This window comes from Camelus dromedarius, chromosome 19 (assembly GCF_036321535.1).
Source record: "Camelus dromedarius isolate mCamDro1 chromosome 19, mCamDro1.pat, whole genome shotgun sequence".
Classification (NCBI taxonomy): Eukaryota; Metazoa; Chordata; class Mammalia; order Artiodactyla; family Camelidae; genus Camelus; species Camelus dromedarius.
The window spans coordinates 10009345-10031341 of NC_087454.1; the positions used below are offsets into that span (position 1 = coordinate 10009345).

The following is a 21997-nucleotide window of genomic DNA, read 5'->3' on the forward strand; positions in this document are numbered from 1 at the left end:
GGTGTGACTTTCCCCCCCTCCATTCACGAGGGATACGTGCCTTTCCTTCTCTCCTCTCCGGATCCTTGTCTGCCCTCATCAGCCACTGTGTAGGGTTAACTGTGGTAAAGTGCTGCTTCCTGATGTCATGTATTTAAGTGTTTGTCCCCTTTTCTCACCTGTAGGGCTCCTTGGTAATGGCCAGTCTAAGGGATTAGGACCAGCATCAGAACAGTCAGAGAATGAGAAGGACGATGCATCCCAAGTGTCCTCGACTAGCAACGATGTTAGTTCTTCAGATTTTGAAGAAGGGCCGTCGAGGAAAAGGTTAGTACCCAAGGCTGAAAACATTGGTGCCTTAAACCAGGGACTTCAAACTAGGTGCCAGTTTTTTGGCCCCGTTGGAACATACTTGGGCCCACTCACCTGATCTCCTGATTTTTTTTTTTTTTTAATAGAGGAGCCAGAATTTTGGATTTTAGTTTAAAATTTCCTGGTTTCTATATACTGTCCACTATTTACAATTAAAAATGAATAAGCCAAACAAAAACAAAAAGAAAAAAAACAAAAGGCTTTGGGCCAAACAAAACATGTTCCTGCCATAAAAATTGGCTGAGAAGTTGCCAACGTGTAATTCCTGTCTTTACTGTTCATTTTAATTGATTTCCACCAGTTGTATTCTTGAGTATATTAGATACTATTTTGCCATTGCTCAAGAGATGTTTCCTAAAATTTGAAGAGTTAAATGTGGCGTTTCTGAAAAAATTTCCCCATCATCAGGAAAGCAAAATCCACTTGGTATGCAACCAACTTAGTAGATGTTTCATCGGTTCTTAAAACTTTTATCGGGAGGTTTTAAATTTTTTTTTTAAATGACTTTCCTAAATAAGCTTAAGATAGTTTGATCAGGAAGTTGGCTATGGTCGTTTGATAGGAGTTGTGGCTTTATGGTCAAACAGGGATAGTGACATTATATAATAATACTTTTAATTGAGTGTTTAAAAAACACTTTGCTGGTTATCTGCCTCATTTTGTGTCATGTGTTGTCTCCCCCCTGCCCCCAATTTAGAATTTATATTTCATTTCTTTCCTTTTCCGTTCTCATACTCGGTGTTTTCCTGGATGAGTAGGTTAATTACTTTTTCTTAGAATCTGTTTGTTTGAAAGGTTGGGGAAAGGGGAAAACAAATCCCCTGAGCAGGCCTTTGTTTACCCTTTCCATAGAATTATAGTTACTTTTCAGAAACTATCTAGCTGTGTGTATGTAATGAACTGAGTATGGTGGAAAATTAAGAGGAAACAATTAAGAGCGACCACGTGTGGATATTTAAAAATCCTTTACCAAACTGTACTTTAGATCTGAAATTTGAGATGTGCAGCTCCGAGTCTTTGTTTTCCTCTACCACGCAGTGTCTTCGTTTTAGAACATCCATGGTATAGACTGTTAATTTCCATCTCCTCTTTTTCTCTTAATCCTCAGCACTGTGTCTTAGAAGGTGTCACTGGATTTGTTGGTAGTACAGTTTGTGTAGGAAGTGTCTCTGCCAGCGTACTGGACTTTGCACATTACTCTTTTTAAAGACTCTTGGGTGAGTGTAGCCGTGCTAAGCCCTCTTTGTTTCAGATGCTCTGTGACAAACATTTGCTCTGCCCCGATTTGAAAAATGCGTCATCTCAAGAGAGGGAGTTCAAGGTTTGTTTGTTTGTTTGTTTAATCACGTCACGTATTGGAATGTGTAATAACATTATCCATGTTTACAGACATGAGTGGAGGGTTATGCATCTAGCATCGTCTTCACCTGTGTTTGGGGAACAGAAGTCTGTGAGTTTGGTAGGAAAGGACAACACCCTGTCCTTCAGCTACATGACTGCCCATCACCTTCACCCCTGGGAGGATCTGGTCAGCATGGGGGTATGATGACAAAGGTCATTAGGCTTCATTCTCTTGGGGTGGGAGTGGGGGCCATTTGTCCCTGGCTCCTAGTGCCCTTCTCAGATGACAGTGCTTCTGGCTTCCTCTTTGTCTGGGACTGTGTGGCAGCTGTGTGCAAATTAGTTAATTAACTTTAGTTCTCCAGGGCAGAGCAAAAGAGAAACTTTGTTCAGGGTGAACTTCATGAAAACATAACCATTTCTAATCTGCTTTAATTATTAGCATGCCGACTACCTTGTTTTACTGAATTAAGGGTACATAACAGCATTTTGGCGGATTATAATCACACTCTGCTAGTGAAATCCATCAGGGGCATAGTGTAGATCAAGGATTGACAGGTTAGGCTGGATTTAGGGCTGGTGTAGGGCGGCCTGCATTGCAGAAAGGGGTTTTGTAGTTTACGAATGAGTAGTGTAGTTAGGGCATAAATTTCTTGCAGTGTTGCAGGGTATGTAGCAAATACAAAATAATAACTTTTAATACTTTTTGGCTTTTAAGAGCTCATTTGTTTTGATCCCTTGTTGGTACTGAACATAAACATTTAGTATAAATTACTGGGTATGAGCCCTGCCTTCTAAGAACTGGAATCTCAGTTCCTGGAGGTTGTTGTCAATTACTGTCAGACTTCAGTGCTCAGCCTTCCTTCATCTCCCATATAATGTACCTTTTCTAGTAAATCGAGGAGTGTGCTGTCTCCGCTGATGCCAAGCCAAGCCCAGAGTAACTACCTAAAGTGATTTTAAAATGTTGCTTCAAGCACTGGATGGATTGTTGACTAGATGTTACTTTTCACCTTGTGGCTAACATTCCCAAAGTCTTGTAAATATGCATGAGAAGAGCATGTTTTATGATGGGCCACTTGCATTCTCTGTTGGCATTTGGACTTTCTAGGAGGGATCACTGAATCCTAAAATTCCAGAGTCATGATTTATGTATTTGCCTTGGAAAAAGCTCTCTCTCCCTCCCTCGCTCCCTCTCTTAAGAATGATACGAATTACTAGCTATTCTTGTACAGTTAATTGCTCTTTCTAGGTACATGTTTTTAGGATCACCAGTTAATAAGCCTTTTGTCTTGATGGGGGAGGGGGAAAGACAGGAAATTTATGTGTCTGGTGGCTTCCTTAAGAAAAATTAAAATCTGAGGTGTAAGCTGCACCAGCCTCAGTTTATCCCTTGCCCTGATTTTCCAGCCTGCAGTTTGAAGCAATTCCATTTTCTGATTGATGCCTGTAACACATTTCTTAAGTCTTTAGTCAAAACATCCCATGTGTTTACAATGTGTTATTTTTCTACGGGAAGCCCCCTACGCTATGTTTGGCCCTGTGTCCTTAGTGCCATTGGTTTTATGTAAGATGGGAATCTTTTTGGTACATAGAAAGCAGTAGAATCCAGAGTTCCATAGGATTTATTTTTCTTTATTGAGACAAAAATAAAAGGTATTTCTTTACCTAGCCATTAAATCACTCTGTAAAAGGAAGAGCCAACCTCTAGAAGCTTTTTGCCTGTTTGATGGACAGGGCAGCCCAGCCAGTGCAGATCTGAAGGACTCAGTGCTGGTGGGAGTTCCTCAGGGTTGGTTTTCTGTTTCTTTTGATCATTGTGGTAGGTGAATTTAACAAATCATTTAAAAAATTCATATATTAATTAGTTATTACTATTTAGAATGGAAACATCATAGAGACCCTCAGCCTTTAATTAGCCCCTTCTAAATTTGTTGGTGGCCATGCCTGGCTCCTTAGCCCCTCCCCATTATATGGCTCCTCTCCTTACACTCGGTTATTGTAAAAATTTGTGTTTCCTGCAAGAAATATCTGATTTCTAAAAAGGAAACCAGAATGGACAGATGTTGTTCGTCAGGTGTGGCTGGGCTGTGAGAAACACGGGAATGAGGGTTGTGATTGGGATGGAGATGGTGTTTGGCTGGTGGAAAGGAAGGTGTGCAGAGACGTTGGTGATGGTGTACTTTCAGGTGTAAGTACATGAGAGATCCAGGAGGGGTCACCTGCATCAACCACTCAGATATCTAGCCAAATTAACCGTGTGTCCTGATTTTACTTCCACTTGAGGGGTGGAGGGGATAAGTAGGGGAAGTGTAAAGGCAGTGGTAGTTATCAGGGATGTGTCACAGGGACCTGGCATGTGGCACTGTGGTTAATTAAGACTGTGGGCTGGAGCCAGACAGTATGATTTCTGGCAAGGCTATGTACCCGTCACGTGCTCGTGGGCAGGTTCTGTAACATCGCTGGACCTCAGTTTCCTCATCTGTAATATGTCTGTTGACAGTGGTTTGGTGTACTGAGCAAGTTAATTCTGGCGGAGCTCCCTGCTGCGTGATGAATACTGCGTGTTCGGTATTACTGTTCGCTGTCATCTGCGTATTTGACACATGGGTTGCTACATGGGGGCAGGCATGTTCATTGAAGACTTCTCCGATGTGTTTTAGGGAGATTGTGATTTATGCAAATTGTGATTTATCTCTTTTCTCCACGGCCCCGTCACTGCCACCACCACGACCTGTGGGCGTGTGTCCCTCTTTTTTAAAGTTACTGAGTCACAGGAAGGACCCTAGTGGTGTAAGGTGTGAATTTCCTCCGCAGAGCTCGGTGTGACCGGGTATTTGCTTGCCCGGGGCAGGCACGAGTTGGGTGAGGTTGTAGTTGGTGAAGGTGTTGCCGAGCAGATGCCATCTGGGCTGTTCACACATAAGTCATCGCTTCACCTTGGGGCAGCCCCTATTTTGCTAGGTTCCTGCTAAGGTCCCGGACACACTTTTAAAAACAAACTCCATGGCAGTCTACTGAACTAGCTTAAAAAAATAAAAAAAGTACAGACTGTGCCTCTTCAGGGATTCAAGTGTTTTCTTTTTATTAAACAAAGGGCTGCTGCATTTTAGTTATTTAGGCGTTTGCTGACGTAGGACTTACTGAGTTCAAAGACAGGGAATCCTGCTCTAGGGGTTTGAACTTTGAATTTGGGGAATTACTTTAAGGGTGAAGAGTTGGTGCAGTTTGGATTTCGGGTGTAAATACATGTTGAAGGTGATGGGGCTTTTAACACGTGCTCCTTTTAAAGCTAAATTGTCAAGTGGTACTGTTTTGCTTATTTATGTTCTGAGTGACTATGTTGACATGAAACACTGTGCTACTCTTGGGAAGAAAGATAGGCCTGAATGCATAAGATTCTTGCTTGGCAGCACGCAGTGTTGGAAATTGGAGTTACTCAATGGGAATGCCCTTAAGAATTGGAATTTTAGAAGCCTGAATAGTTTTTATGTATCCCTTTAATAAAATGCACTAGCAGAATGGTTTAATGTTAAAAGCACTACTAAATTCTAGAGCTATCTTGACTGAAACACGTTTTCCACTTTACAGGAAGTAAAAAATGGACAAGACTGAGGAGCTGAATATTATGTGGCACCTTTAATAACCACAAAAAATAACTGGAATTAAGTCAGTGTAGCTGTGTCCAGCCTGTCTGCTCTGTGCAGTTGCCGTTTCTGATGGTCTTCTTTCCTTCCCTTAGATCTAAATGTCTTTCTGACATCATCTTCCTTTTGACTTTGCCTGTAGGACTTTAACATTTCTAGTTTCTGTTGGCTTTGGATGAATCATTCAGCTTTCTTATGTCTGAGAAGGTCTTTATTTCACTCTCATTAAAAAAAAAATCATTTCTTATTATTATTTTTAATGGAGTACTGGGAATTGAACCCAGGACCTTGTGCATGGTAAGCATGCACTCTACCATTGAACTATACCTTCCCCTAAAGAAAATCTTTTTATTAAAATTGTAGAATCCCATGCTGTTGTAAGAAATTGACACTCATTTGTGGAAGACACTTTTGCTGGGTATAGAATTCTAGGTTAACAGCCCTTCCTCCTGTACCCCTTCTGTGGGGCATGTTAAGGTGTTGCTCCACTGTCTCCTGGTTTGCAGTATGCCTGACAAGGCATCTATTAAAGATTTTAAAAAATCTATTCAGTGTGCTTTGGTATAGTTTTCTTTGATTCTTGTGTTTGGGATTCATAGAGCCTCTCAGTTCTGTGGATTTAATCAACTTTGGGAAGATTGAAACCGTGATTTCTGCAGGTACTTTTTGCCTGTGTTCCTTTCCCCTCACAGGGATTTCATTTGCACATACATTCAGCTGATTAAAGTTGGCCCACAGCTCATTGGTGCTCTGTTCCTTTTATTCTAGTCTTTTTTTCCTCTTCGTTTCATGTTAGCTATGTTCTAACTAAAATCAGCCGACACGTATTTTTCACCTAAGACATTGTGAGTTTTAGTCTCTAGAAGTGAGATTTTGGTCTTTTTATTATCTTCGCTGTCTCTCCTAATATATCTTAGCCTTGGCTCTACCTTCTTGAATGGAATTACAGTAGATGTTATAATATAGAATGGAATTGTAATAGATGGTTTTAGAGTTTTTGTCTACTAATTCTATCATCTGTGTCACACTGATGTCCCTCTCCTCAACACAGGTCATATTTTCCTGCAGTTCAGCTTGCCTGGCAGTTTCTTACTGGATGCCAGGCATTGTAAATTTTCTTTCCTTGGGTTTTTCTGGATCTGTTTGTGTTTCTCTACCTATTCCTGAGCATCGCTCCAGGGCGTGATTAAGTTATTAGGAAACTTTGAACCTTTTAAGCTTTGTTAGGTAGGGCCAGAGGGCAGAGTTTGTGTGGAGTTAAGTTTCCCCAGCTTCCTGTGAATTCCGGGTCCCGTGTTGGCAAGGCACATTGCCAGCCCTGTGTGGGGTTTGGGGGCTGCTCCCTCTAATCCTGTCTTGAAGTATTTTCCTCACATATGAACGAGTAGTTGAAAAGGGTCCTCACCGGATTCCAGGGCTTTCTGGGTGACTCCTGCCTGTCCAGTGCTCTGACCCACATCCTGTTCAGTCATGTGTGGGGCAGAGTACTAATTCTCAGTTCCTTCTCCTCGACTCAAGTATTCCTCTTGTTTCCCCACTGTGTGCTCTGGCCCGGACATTCTCTCCAGGCAGTCAGTCACTTGGGCAATCATTTGTTTCCCAGGGACCACTGTGCTTTGTTGTGCGATGCCCATTGTCTTGTGTGGAGTTTTAGTTCTTTCAGGCAGGGGGATAAATCCTGTCCCTTAACTAGAAGCCGAAGTTCTTCTCTGTTCTTTGAATGTTGACCGAATGAGACTGAGAGAGAAGTGCACCGCAGGAAGCGTAACTACCGTGTTTGCACTTTGTCTTAGTCACAGTCATAACCTTACGTTTAATTAGTCATCAGAAAAGAAAAAAAAAAGTGAATTGCGTAAGTAGGCCCTGATGCAGTGTAAAAGAAAATTTCAAAATAAGGAAGCAATTGACCTATAAATAGAAAATTTCACTCCATAAGAGAGGGTGCGCCAAGTGGAAATCCATCCTTCATACTCTGTGAGGCTCAGAACCCCTGTGTCTAGAAGAGGAAGCATGTTCCCTTAGTGAACATAACACATTGTGCTAATAAATCTTACCTTAATCCTTAATGAAACGCCTGAAAGGCTTTAGCCCTGTTTTAGAGCTGAGTCAACAAATGTTCAGAATGCTTCCCCACTGACACGTTTCTTATGCACAGCGAAGTCACGGTTTGAGCCCGTCTTCAGACCTGTAATCCTGGGAAGTCTCCCACTACAGCACGTCACCTTGCATCAAGAATATCAGACCTAGTATTTTCAGATATCAGCTGGATGGAAGAATGCCAGAAAGGCGCTCCTTTTGGGCCAGCAGTACCTGACTTGGCAAGCTGGACCATGGCTGGGTCACAGTGCCTCTTGTCCCATCAGCTGAGCACCTTTGTGCATGGCCACCTTGTGGCCCCTCAGATCATACAACCTAGTAAATGCCCTCTTCTCTGCCAGGGCTTGTATTCCTTCTTTAAGAAGTGAAGGTTTTTCCTTCATTATAACCCAAGCAGTAGATAGAAAATGGGCAAAACTTGTTTATTTTGAGCAAAGCGCGTTTTGCTTTTGAAATGATCTCTGGAGTCCTCCAGTATTAGAAGTTAGAGGTCCTGCTTTCCTGCAGAAGGACACTGGGCAGAGTGAGAGCATCCTGGCTGTGAGAACTGTCAGGCCCTCACTGACTCTTCCATTTCAGGTGACCGTTCCAGGTAGATCTCTGATGACTGTGGTTTTAGGGGGTTGTTCCTGCACGGCTCTGGGAGAGTCCTCTTTCCCTTTACTTTTCATCTAGTCAGGGGGCTTGAGGGGCTGCTCGCCTCAGGTACCTGCTCCTGGATCTGCTTCCCCTGTCCTGCTGTTCGAGTTTGGGGTAGAGTTTACATCCCTCAGCTCTACCTTAACCTTGATTGCAAGTGTTTTCCCAGATAAAATGGCCACCAAGGTGACCCTGAGGGTCAGGTGACTCAGGGCGTGCGGGGGCATCTCCAGTTGTGCCAGAGGTTCTCTCTGGCTGTGGACACACACATTCTGTTGGCTGCAGGATGGCACAGGCCAGGGTTGTGGTTGGAGACATATCCGTTCCCTGCAGGAGCGTCCCCTGGGCGTCTGTTCAGGCCTCACAGGTCACTCTCACAACCTCTCCTTCCCCTCGGTAACCCAAGACACTAGTGGTCTGTTAAGAGAAGCCCCCTCCCTTCTGTCCCCCGTGGTGACAGACAGCCTGGCCAGGGTGTCTGCAGAACCACAGAAGCTACTCTAGTAAACAGAGCGCACGACTGGTTTTGCACACGAACTTATTCGTGGGAGGTTTATGGGATTCCCCTTTTCCCCTTCCTGTCTTGGAATTTTAACTGCTTGGCACATTGTTACCTGTGTGGCATGACCCGGGGGTTTCAAGACTATCTTTTGCGTTGCTTTGTTTTACAGGAAGCAGGTCCTTTTTCTGTCCATGAAGCATCTTGTGGAGTCCCTCCCCACACGTGTCTTCTTTCTCACATGCTAGACCCTCTTGTCAGTGCGTGTGAATAGTGTCTGAAGGCACCGGCAACCCCCTTTGTGGAATAAAGGTACAGCCCAGTCTCGGATTAGAGGAGAGGAAGCTGAGAGACTTGGTGTTTTAGGGGGTGGGGTGTAGCATGGCTGTTGGAGGAAGCAGAGGGTGGATTTTGGAAGAATGTGGAACTGGGTTCCTGGGTGACTGAGCAAACCTGGGCTGGTATTTTGAGGTTCCCTTTATGGAATATGCATAGTTTTGTTTGGCTTAAATGGAAGGATGGACTGCAGATTCCCTTTGGAATGTTTTTTTTTCTCTACCCTGTATCTCTAGCTTTAGCCAGGGCCCACTGATACACCCAGCTGGGGCACGCAGCTTCTCTGTGTGCTCGACTTCACCCTGGGCTGTGTCCCACCTGTTATCCTGGGTCGGGGTCCAGGGCTGCAGGAGCTGGGCCAGCTTGTGATGGCCCGGAGCCCCTTGGCCATCCTTGTGAGGGCCTGAGCCTTGACCCACGCAGTTCTTTGTGCTCTGTAGCAGGCTGCTTCTGCAGGGCCTCATCTGCTTCGGTGCTTGGGACAGGAGGGCTGGAAGAGGGCAGGGTTTATTTACTAACTTTTCTGTGCCAACATAGTGCACCTGAGACGAGGGTTAGTTTATGCTTTGAAAAGGGCACACGTGGGTGTTGAGGCAAAAGTATCAGATCCCAGTCCAGATTTCTATCTTGTAGAAGCCTCAGGATTGACACAGTACTGTAACTGATTTAAGAAGTCACCTGTCCAGAGAGCAGACCGCACCCACCACCCCCATCACCTGTCCTGGGCCCCCGGAGTCTGGGGGGAGGGGCCGGCAGGAGCTGCGCAGGCTTCCAGTTGGACCAGCCCAGCTAGGCAGCCTTGTAATAGCCCGCAACCCAGGCAGTTCTTAGTATTAAACAGGATAACGTAGCTCAGCAGTGGATCGGTGCCTGGTAGGCTTTAGCCTTGGTCCCCAAATCGGTCTAAGACAGGATGTGCTGAGAGGCAATGAATCCGTACTTGTTGAATGCACGTCGAGTGGTAGCATTAGCTTCTTTCGATTATAGGAGGAAACAGGCTCCCTGTCTTCACCTTACTAAATGAACAGCAAACCCCAGTCGTGATCTCTTTCTTTTTTTAGGTCAAAGGAAGAGTAGACTTAAACATAAGAGGTTCTCGACTAATTAGAAGGGAGATGGGGGTACTAATCGAAAAGCTGTTACTGTTGTCTGGTTTTTATTAGAAGACTTTCAGAATAAATTTCCATCAGCTCCATCCTTTCTTGACTTTTAAAGTTATCATGGAATTTCCATCTTTAAGTGTCTATTAAAGCACCACCTGTCTGGCCTGGGTAATCTGGGGTGGGGTAGCACCTTGCTGTAGTTGGGGTAACACAACGTAGGAGTGTAAAGCAAGGAGAGATGGAGCTTTCTGGCATTGTGCAGTTTATTTTAAAATTTACTGTTAATGCTTACCTTCCTGGAATTGTGCATTAAGCTTTCTCATTAGTGAAACTGGGCTTCTCTTTGCTTAATATGTTATTTTTCCTACTAGAAAGGGATTCTGTTTAGAGAAGTCTTCATAGATACTCAGTTCTTCAGCACGAACACACTACCCTTCTAAAAGTTGAGCGCACGTGGGTCTTAGTGTGAAGGAAGGAAAGGGAAATGCAGGGCTGCCCCAGAGCATGTGTGTCCTCTGTAGGGTAAGAGATTGGCAAAATACGTTTGATTTAATTCGCCGTTAATTATTGCCAAGGGCAAAGTTTTAGAGACTTGTGGACATGGGCTGCTGCTCCTAGAATTTGGCTGAGGTTCCTGGTAGTCGCACAGGCTTTGGCTGCGTGTATTTGTTTAAGGAAAATGGTGGAACTTCATTTGAGGCAGTTTTATTACTGCTGTGGCCGTTTCCTTTTTCTGTTCCCTCTGAGGTCTGATTGCAGGGATGTCACTTCCACCTGCCATGCAAATGATGCTCTAGTATGCTTTGTGGTTGCCACGGAAACTGGGTACCAGCTTCTTTCCTTCCTCTTAGATCACATCTCTTCCTCATCTTTTAAATACAAACATCTCTGTCCCATGCTCTTGCCCTTCTGGCCTTTTACACCCTCCAAAGGACAAACATAAACACGTCCATGATCTTTTCAGTAGTATCCGACCCCCCTGGAAACTTATCAGTTGGGAAGTCTTCCTTGATGAAATTGAGAGCACGCACAGAGATGCTGGGTGTGTGGGGGTTTGGAGTCACCTCATTTGTGAAGGGGGTGACAGCCATTAGTGTCACTTGTGGTTCACGTGTGAGTGCTTGCAAGGGTTGTTAGACATGGCTTTTTATGCAGCGTGTTCCTTAATGTCAGCACCTCACTTGGCTGCTTAGCAGCTCAATTAAAAGCATTGCACATGGTTGCGACTAAGATGGGAATAGAGTGTTCTTACCACCCCCACCCCCGTCTGTTCCTTCCCTCCTTCCTTCTCCCCCCTCCATTTTTATGGTAGAATTGGCTGGGTGGGGGTGGGGCACTTGGCTGCAGAGATACTGAAGTACACACTGAAGTACTTGTGTGTGTGTTGTGGGGGAGAAAACTTTTGTTCGTTTCTGCTATTAGAAATTTAAATAAGCGATCATGATAATAGGTGAGCTTTTCCCCCTTGGAATAAGGTAAATATCGGGCAAGAATACTTTCTCTCTTGCTTCGATTTAGAAACACAGAATCTTTCAAAGAGTGTCAGCCTCATAAAATGCCTTGATCGATCTGTCCCTCTAGCTTAAAGCCCGTCCCACAGGGTGAATGTGGAATTGGCAACATCAGTCTCGTTTTTTTTTTGTTTTGTTTTGTTTTTGTTTGTTTGTTTTGTTTTGTTTTGTTTTTTGAATGTGTTTGAGTGGCAATGGACTCGGGTGGTCGCTGCTGCCTGGCTGTCCCTTGGCCTTTAGGCTTGAGAAGGGCTTGGCCCTCGGCTCCCTCAGAGCTGGGATCGTCCTTGTTTGTCTCTCTGTCCCCAGTGGCTGGTGGAGTATCTGGTATGTTTGCATGTTTTTGTGAAGGTAAACCAATTCTAAGAATAGCCAAATAACGTGTAAGGAAAGGAAGGCTTCCCAGAGGAGTCGCTATGTTTGAGAAGCATATTTTCCTGTTTAGAATTGTCCAGATCTTTCATCCCTCTTCTCATATTGCAACGTAGGTGTGTGTGTACTTGTGTGTCTGTCTGCCTGTTCGTGTTTCTGAAGTATTACCCATAGTTATTTGTTTTGTTTTAAAGGGTTAGGAGCAAATTTTTGGTAGTGATAGAATACTTTTATCCCCCCCCCCCCCCGCCCCAACTTGTTTCTCCTCCTCTCTCCTCTCTCTCTCTGGTTTCATAAATGCTTCCTAGGTCCAAAATTACGCATCCATCTATATACCAAAATACAATTTGTAAACTTACTTCTTGGGGCCTGTCTTGTGACCCATCTGACTAGGGCATAAGGAAGTGCCTGTTTCTACTTTCACAGCAGCGTCTGGAGTCCTCCAGCTGCCACAGTATAAGGTCACTTAATTTCCATCAGCAATGTTAATTAGTGATGCCAAGCGAAGGAGGAAATGCCTTCTTGCCTGAAGGCCCTGTGGTTCCTCCTGTGGTGCTAACTTAAGGTTGACCACAGTTTTCTGGTATCCTTAGAATTTTGAGATGCTTACAGTGATCATCAAATTCTATGATAATAAATATTATTCACTCATAATGATGGTGATAAGCATATATTACCTTATCCTCTCAGGTTTTGGTTTTCTCAGAGGTTGAAGAAGACCTAGCTCTTGTTTATTTGCTTTTGAAGAAAATATGAATAGCATATATGACCATTTTAAAGAAAGCTTTAATTATGTAGAACTGGCATTTATTTTAATTCCTGGTGTCTACCATATATAAAACGTAGAAGGATTGAGAACATTTAAAAGGAAAACAAAAACAGGGTCTTAAAAATGAATCTTTGGGGGAGGGTATAGCACAAGGTCCTGGGTTCAGTCCGCAGTACCTCCGTTAAAAATACACAGATCGAACCACCCCTCCTCCAATTAAAAACTGTACAAAAATAAAATGTTCTAAAATTAAAAAAAATAACATAAATAGAAAACAGATAAAATAATAAAAGAGAATCTTTGCTGCTGTTCCTGCTTGGTTTCAGACATATTTGGAAATGAATGGAGGCCTTTTAAGAGGCTGCTGCTTTCATATGAAGTACTGTTCTTGTTGAGTATATAACTGTACTACGGGCAAGGTGTTTTACTGAATCAAGTAAATTGTTCCTTAATAATATAATTAAAAAATGACACGAAGTGAGTATTGGCTCTGATGTATTATGATGTAAATCCATTTGGTGGTTATCGTCTCGTGGGAGGGCCATTTTTGTCAGTGTCTACTTACCTGGGGATGGTAGGACTACTGGGCGTTCTGTCCAGGCCAAGCCCACCTTGGTATGAGGCATGAGTGGTCTGTAGAGGATGCTCTGAGTGACCGTGAACACTATTCAGGCCAGTCTTGGGGTGGGGTACTTTGTGGTGCCCTGTGGGGTGTTCATTAACACTTTGTTTATTTGTTTGTTTGTTTGCTTTTTTGTTTTTTGTTTTTTGTTTTTGGCCTGTCCACTTGGAACTCTACAGATTGGTATTCTCGCAATTGTAAAATATATGTTGTTTTCAATCATTCTTTCTCTCGAACATAATTACTGATTTGTTCAGCCTGTTACCCTGCCCCCGCGAGCTGTGTTTGCATCCCTCATGACAGCCTGCAGACCGTTTGTACTGTGACCTCCTTGCTGTTCTGGCAAATGCCGCTGTGTAACGTGGACTGGCATGTGGCCTTTCTGGAGCTTGTAGCTAGCCCCCTTTGTTAGGAATTTGAGCCACCTTGGCCGTAATTTCTCTCTCGATCCTCATTTCTTAGGACTGTGCCAGTCCGGTCTTGCGGAACGAGGCCTGGATAAATGGAGCCCTTATAGGTCATCTGAATGTCAGATCATCTGGGTCCATAGATGAGAAACCTAAGGCTTACAGAGGACTGGGGCACTGGGAATCCTTGTGGTGAGAATGTCTCTTAATGTTTGAAACAATTTAGAAACCAAAATTACACACCAATCTTTCCCAGGTTACGGCCGAAATCTGTGTGTCTCCTGAAGGATGCCCTCCTGCTGTGAGTCTGGGCTGCTGTTTGAAGCAAGAGGAGGGTGAGGCAGGTACAGCTTTCTCTGTGATGGAGATCTGTGTGTCTTCAAGGGCACGAAGAGGGATGCCCGCAGACACATGGAGGGCTTGCTCGTCGGGCCTTCTGTGTGTCCCTTTCCCTCCTCATCCTGCCTCTCCTCCCGCCCCCTTTGGTGTGAACAGGTGCTTTCCTGTGGTGGCCACATCTTTCGGTTCAGATCTTAGGTGGGCAGGACGCCCTTGAATCCCTGTTTGAGGACAGACCTTTGCTCTTGCCCGTCTTTCCTGGTCTCCTGTGTTTGCCCAGATTTTCAAAATTCATATTTAAAACAATGAAATTTGTATCCAGAGAAAGTATTTAAATTAAGACCACGAATAAAATGTTCCCTTTCATTGAAAGTTTGAGAAATGAAGAAATGTACAGTTGTCAGTTTGGATTGTGACACCGCAGATTTCCCAAAAAAGGTTCTGTCTCCACTGTTAACCCTGAATCTAGGAACGTAGTAACCGCTTTTGTTGAAATCTCCTTAAGCCAGTAGTTACTAAATCCATGCCAGTGGGAGTGGACACACCTCTCATATTAAGTAAAACCAGTGGCCAGGCGGGCAGGCTGACCCTGCCGCGAGCAGTGCCCACGTATTTTCTGCTAATCGAACTAGAACCTACGGTTCACGTAGCACCAGTGTAGCTACCTTTGGTGCTACCGTTGAAAGTAGCATTTATCAACAAGTGAGAGGGTAAATCTTGAATTAAAATCACTTTGCACTGAATCTGGTCTTGTTAATTTAAAATATAAAGTAGATCTTCAACGTTGCCTTTATGGTTAAACCAGTCTCCGTGTCCAGTGCTAGGGACAGAATGCTCCTGTAGTTTGATACGGTGGAAAGAGTTCAGGCTTTGGAATAATGGCCATGTTTGCTTGGCATCTATGCTCTGAAAAGCTGCATTAAGTCTCTGGGCCTCCGTTTCGTTGTCTGGTAAGTGGTAGCTGCAGTGCCTTACAGGCTGGTGGCTCTCCCCAGTGGTTCTCCGACCTGGGTGTGCAGGAAACCACTGGGAGGACTTGTTAAAACACAGCTTGTTGGATCCCACTCCCGGAGTTTTTGATTCAGTGAGTCTGAGAATTTGCATTTGTAAGTTCCTAGGTGATTCTGATGCTGCTGGTTAATCACCTTCTGATAGCCACTGCTCTGGTGACCCCTGGACTAAATGCTACATGTGATTTAAAGCACCTGTCCTTTAATAAATACTAAATACCCATTCTCTGCCGAGTTGCTGTGGGAGTGGACAGAGGTGATCCCTGTGGTTAAGAATTCTGGGGCCTTTGGTCTTTAGCTGTTAGATGTAACAGCTCCTCCTGAAGGGCTTGGTCTCACAGGACTGTTAACCCTAAATCTAGGAACGTAGAAACTGTGTCTTCCCCGTGTCTCCACTTGATAGTTTGCGTGACTCCTTTAGGTAAGAATTTAAATGAGTTGAGTTGATTTTTCTCTTTGGTAAGCTGTGATCATTTTAGGTTCTCCTTTGAACAAACCTTTCCCCAGACCCACGGGTGAAGCGTGGTTCCAATTTACTGATGTCTGCCCTGCTCTTTCCTTCATAGATGTTGAGTTCAGGCCTTGGCCGATTTTCCCCTGCCTACTTGAGACAGACGATGCCTTTTTCTTTATATGCCCCCAAATGTTTCCTTCCTCAGCTTGCTCATCTGCCTTGTGCAGAAACAGAACAGTGATGTCTTTCCTTCCCTTGCGGTTTATTTGAAATTATTTATAGATTGGCTGCACGCCACCTTCTCCCCACCCCGAACCTTTTTTTTTCCCCCCGTGGTGTAATTTTACTTTAGGTAGTTGCTTATGTGCAGTATGTCCTCCCAAAGGCATAGATGTTTTCCTGCTGTGAACAACTGACCATAGCAGGCAGTGTGATTTAACCTCAGACCACCTTTGCAGGGGAGCCTCGCAGGCTGGCTTCCGTTTCCTATGTGTAGACTTCTTCCCAGCTCCTTGTAGGGTGCAGTAGGCGACGCTCTCTTTGGGCAGGTAGATACACCCACAGTGATTGCACAGACATAGGTCTGGGGATGGTTCCTACTATGCTTTCTGGGCTGCGCAGAGGAAAATTTGGAAACAGTACTATGTCCGTGTGAGTTATTTCTACTTTTGTTTTGTGCTTGATGTTCAGGGATGGCATTCTGGCTGACAGTCAGTGCAGTATCATCACATCCCTGTTCAGGTTCTACCAGCCTTTCCTCCAAGGCCCTTCCAGGGTGTATGTGTGAATGTGGGCGTGGCAGGGTGGGGTGGGGGCGGGAATAGGTACCTGTGCACCAGCGCACCTCATTCTTTCCCAAATTTCACACGTTTCAGCTTGCACAGGATTTAATTTAATTTATACCCAGCGGGGGAATCTACCCATAAAACACACACACCTCTATCAGTCTGTCTCCACCTTTCACTGTGTGCCCGACAGTTTCTGTGTTTTACAAAGCAAGTCGTGTTTTAGACCAGAGACAGAGAGACGGCTCTAAATGACACTGTGGCTGTCCCTTGGTGCACAAGATTCATGCTGCTAGTCACGTTTACTGTGAAGGGCAATTTCACATACTCATCACTGTTTTCTCAGTGGCTTATGTTTTCAAATGAAATTTATTGTATTTTTAGGCTGTGGGTTTCTTTTTTGGGGGTGGGGGGTGTCTCCCGGAGGATGTTGCACAGAGATTGGGATGAAGCCAGTTCCCTCAAGGAGATGATGGGGAGAGAGAGTGTCACATAATTCTGCAAGGGCAAGTAGGGTGAGTTCTCATTTGTGTTTATTTTAACCTCTGTCAAGAGTGGGTGGGAATGCATTGGTTTATGATCGCCATGACAGCAGATGCCGTGCCCCATGCCCCTCCCCACAACAGGAAATGAACCCATTCATTTATCCAAGCGTCTCAAAATTCTGTTATGTGAATTCCGTGGACAATTAATTTAGGTATTCTAACAGAATGTTGTTGTGTGTTCTCTAAGAGTTTTCAGCAGTGGCTTCATCCTGTCTGAGTCGCCAAATGCTCTTCTTGAGGCACTGTTTCCTCATCTGTCAGGGGGAGATGAGAAGGTGGACAGTGCACAGTAGAACAAGGTTTCTCAGCTTTCTGTGTCTGGGGCCTGAAAAGAGCCTTTCTGTGCTAGAACTTTTCTTTGATCTGTTTTAATAATTGCAAATTTTTTCTTTCTACTTCATAAATAGGTTTGGGCTTATTTTTAATAGGAAAATGCTTTAAGTTACCACCGAGATAAATGTTTACTTTTGTCTTTTTTATTTTTATGGAGGTATAGTTGATTTACAATGTTATGTTAGTTTCTAGTGTACAGCATAGTGATTCAGTTATATACAAATACATATATACATACACACATACTTTGCATATACCGTTCCTTTTCATATTCTTTTTCATTATAGGCTATTACAAAATATTGAATATGGTTCCCTGTGCTATACAGTAGGACCTTGTTGTTTTATATATGTTAGTTTGTAGTTGCTAATCCTAAACTCCTAATCTCCACCCCCCGCCCCACCTTTTCCCCTTTGGTAACCTTAAGTTTGTTTTCTAAGTCTGTGAGTCTTTTTCTGTTTTGTAAATAAGTTCATTTGTGTTATATTTTATATTCCATATATAAGTGATATATATTTGTCTTTCTCTGTCTGACTTGTTTAGTATGATAATCTCTAGGTCCATCGACGTTGCTGCAGATGGCATTATTTCATTCTTTTTCATGACCAAGTAGTATTCCATTGTATAAATATACCACATCTTCTTTATCTAGTCATCTGTCGATGGACATTTAGGTTGTATCCATGTCTTGGCTGCTATGAATATTGGGGTGTGTGTATCTTTTCAAATTAGAGTTTTTTTAAACATTTGTTATTGATTTATAATCATTTTACAATGTTGTGTCAACGAATTATTCTCCAGATACATGCCCAGAAGTGGAATTGCTGGATCATATAGTAAGTCTGTTTTTACTCTTTTGAGTAGTATTGTTTTCCATAGTGGTTGCACCAACTTACATTCCCAGCAGCAGTGTAGGAGGGGGTCCCTGTTGGGGGACACATGGAGGGCCAGTGTCCTAGGTGGCGAAAAGAATTTACCAGAAACCAAGAGAAGTTTAAGAACAAAGGAGAGTTGAATAGGTATGGTGCTACAGGCAACAGTGGGCCACACAGACAAGAGATGCCTGCATGTCTTCCAGGTGTGAACATGCAGGGTCTTTTATTGAGGAAGCAAGGGCTGTGAATGCAAAGGGACAGGGGAACTGATTTTTGATTGGCTGTAAGTGAGGTAGGGGGTTTGGTACATGGGAGGATAGTGGATTTTCAGCTCCAGTAAGATGGAGACCTGGGCTGACACAAGCAGTGTAGTGGAATTTTTGATTCTGATAAGGAGGAGACACGGGCTGAGACAAGTCAGCCTGAGCTATGGTGAGGCTGGCCGTTTCCCAGGGCTGTTCATTCTGCTAAGGCAAACACCCATCAGGAGTTTGTTTTCCATAGAAGGGCAGGTGGATGCCTAAGAGCTCGAAGTTTGGGGGCCAGAGGGCCTAGGCAGGCACCAGCTGGCACTGCAGTCTCCTGCCTCCACACCCTCTCCAGCACTTGGCATCTGTCGACATTTTCGTGGTGGACATTCTACCAGTGTTAGGTGACACCTCATTGTGGTTTTGATTTCCATTTCTCTGATAATTAGTGGTACCTAGCATCTTTTCATGTGCCTATTGGACATCTGTATGTCTTTGTTTTGTTTTGTTTGTTTGTTTTGTTTGTTTTGGAGAAATGTCTATTGAAGTCTTCTGCCCATTTTTTGTTTGGGTTGTTTGGTGTTTTTGTTGTTGTTATTGAGTTGTATAAGCTATGTGTATATTTTGGAAATCAATCTCTTGTTGGTTGTATCGTTTGCAGATACTTTCTCCCCGTCAGTAGGTTATTTTCCTTTTGTTTATGGTTTCCTTTGCTGTGCAAAAGCTTATAAATTTGATTAGATCCCATTTGTTTATTCTTGCTTTTATTTCTGTTTCCTTGAGAGACTGACCTAAGAAGACATTGTTATGATTTATGTCAGGGACTGTTTTCTGGCTAGTTTATGTTAAATTTCCTGGATGTTAAGTCACCACCTTCCCCACCCCCCACCCCTCTCCCGGCTCTATTGACGTTTAATTGACATGTAACGGTGTGAAGTTTAAGGTGTCCAACCTGCTGATGTAGTATATGCATGTTTTATGAATTGATAAGCACTGTAAGGTTAGTTAACACGTCTGTCACCTCGTATACTTTTGTTTTGTACTATATAACTTTTAAGGTTTACTTTCTTAGCAACTTTCAGGTATACAGTATAGTATTGTTAACTATAGGCACCATGCTCTGTATTAGGTTCCCAGAACTTACTCATGTTATAACTGGAAGTTTTTACCTTGACCACCTACACACACACACACACACACACACACACACACACCCTCTGCTAATCTACCTGTTTCTGTGAGTTTGGTTTTTTATATTCCACATGTAAGCGAGATCACACAGCATTTGTCTCTCTGTCTGACTTAGCAGGATGCCCTCAGTGACCATCCATGTTGTCATAAGTGGCAGGATTTCCTATTTTAATGGCTAAACAATATTCCATTTATATGTTCATACCACGTTTTCTTTATCCCTTCATCTCTCCACAGACCCTTAGTTTGTTTCCATACGTTGGCTGTTATTGTAAATAATCCTGTAGTGAGCACGGGGTGCAGATAGCTCTTTGAGATAGCGACGTCATTTCCTTCAGCTAAACCCCAGGGGCGGAATTGCTGGATCATACGGTAGTTCTGTTTTTAGTTTCTTGAGGAACCTCTGTACTGTTCTCCATGGGGGCTGCACCAGTTTCCACTCCCACCAGCCACGCACGAGGGCTCCCTTTCCTCCACATCCTATCCAGCACGTGTCTTTCTCATGCAGTTGTTTCCTGTACCGTGTTTGTATTCTGTGTTTCCACATTCAGTTAAAGGTGTTCAGTTCGTGGGAGAACTGAAGAGTCTGGTGGGCTTTCCTCCCCTGAGATGGAGTTTGATTCCTCCTGGCACAGGTGTCTGCCTTGGGCCCTTGGGCTGGTGGGAGCTCTGAATGGACCGGCCCAGCCCAGCCCCTCACGACCGCTGGAGCCCAGTTGCTCGCCATGCCCTTGCTCTCCAACTGGGTGGTTTTACTGTTTTATTGTTGAGCTAATCAGCAAAGAAGCTCAGGGGTGTGAGGTTGTCTTTGTAGTTGTTTGCTATGAGAAGGAGGAGGTCAGGAAGGAATAAATTGTACCCTTCTTTCTGGGAAGTTTTCTCCTGGTGAACGACTGGTTCCCAAGTCTAATTCTGTCCCAGAGCAAAGTTGTTTCAGGGGCTGGCAGGGCTCCCCGGTGTAGCCCAGGCCCTGTTGTATTGTCCTGCTGTGACTAGATAAGGCTGCATGTCTAGAAACAAAGCCAGGCGTCCCTGGTCAGACCCCGGGTCCCTTTCCGTCCAGCTCGTCACCGCACGGAATCTGCCCTCAGTTTATCCTTCAAGGACACTCTTGCTTGTGCTCACATATGGGGGTCTCCCCTTGGCGTAGTTCGTAGTTACTGGGTCTACCCTTTTCCTCCTTTGTGGCACTGGAGTGGAATGAGAGAGAGGATGGATATTCTGAGTTTTCTGATTTGGATTTTCCTTTCTGAGTTGTCCGTGCCTTAGTCTTCTGTGAAATGCATCTGCGATTTTCATAGCAAGTTGATCATAGCTCACTGAGTATTTTCATTATACAATTCCCAGCTCAAGTCTGTTGATGTGTTTACCATCCTAGAACTGAGAGACCATGGCATTCTAGAGCGGGGAAGTCTGACTTACGTGGTGGCACCAACAGCTTCAAGGACACATCTTGTTCCTACCTGTAGTACTGATTCATGTAACATTTTCTGCTTTTAAAATCGTGTAACAGAAGAAAAGAAAACAAACAGTAATTTGGGGGTTGGGGGGCGCTCTGTGACTTTGGCTGCTGTATTCTGTATCTCAGATGAAATGTCCATTTCGATTTACTGGATAAAATCTGGGATTCCTGAAATTCCTAAAGTCAGAGACCAAAGATAGATGAACCTGAGGAAGAGTACAGTTGAAGGAATAAACTGAGGAAGTGAGCAATCATCTGCAAACCGGTAGTTAGCAGTTAGCTAGGGTCAACTTCTGGGGGTGTTTTCTGGGTATGAAGTTGTTCTCACTGATCTCTGAGGGTGGTTTGGAATGATCGAGGGGTGAGGGTAGGAAGCCTTAAGTGTCCAGCTGGAAGTGTTCTCCTACAGGCTTATTTACAAATTGCAGGAGGTGGGGCCTCGCGACCCTTCCCAGGGCTGATGGATGACTGGGAGCGTGGTGTTTGGCATCGTATTGACACAGTGGAAGACAGATGCCTCTTTGATCAAAGGGAGACCATTAGGGCATGTTTAGGCTGGTGGAACTGAAGAGACTCCTTCTGAAGAGAGTACTTACGTACCTCCTGGCCCCCCACGGCCTGCCACCTACATCTCCGTGAGCAGGATTTGGATTTGGCCACTTTGCCGTCCTGGCGTTTTGCTGAAGCCAGCTGCTAGGAAGCATGCACTGAAGCAGCTTGTTTCTTTGAGTTAATCAGCGGCTTGCAGAGAAGAGAAGGATGTCGTTTATTGCCATGATGCCTCAGCAGCGTGTCATGGATTCTGACCACTTGAGAAGATGTGACAGTTTTTCTCTCTTCTGCCCCCTCCTTCACGTGGTCCCTGCCTGCACCCTCCCCCTGAAATGCACCTTGGGGTTCTGCTTTCTCCCCAGAGGTGGCTTGTCTGGTGGTGCTGGTGCAGCATAGCCAAGAAAGGACCATGTGGCAAGTTCCCTTGACCAAGTGTCACAGCCCTCAGTTGAAGGGGCTGCTTCTGCTTTTGGCTGGGTAGTGGAATGGGAGGGACTGGAGCCGCAGGG

General features: G+C 44.3%; 1 protein-coding gene across 5 annotated transcripts in view; it reads left to right on the forward strand.

Annotated features, from left to right (window-relative positions):
* JARID2 (jumonji and AT-rich interaction domain containing 2) overlaps positions 1 to 21997 on the forward strand; it is a 228191-nt gene that overhangs the window by 136482 nt on the left and 69712 nt on the right. For 4 of the 5 annotated variants that reach the window (XM_031435169.2, XM_064476215.1, XM_064476214.1 and 1 more), the window contains one exon: positions 165 to 306. The exons of the other annotated variant lie outside the window; for it this stretch is intronic. In XM_031435169.2, the coding sequence (XP_031291029.2) occupies positions 165 to 306 (142 nt within the window). The remainder of the gene's footprint in view (positions 1 to 164; positions 307 to 21997) is intronic. 5 annotated transcript variants of the gene reach the window in all.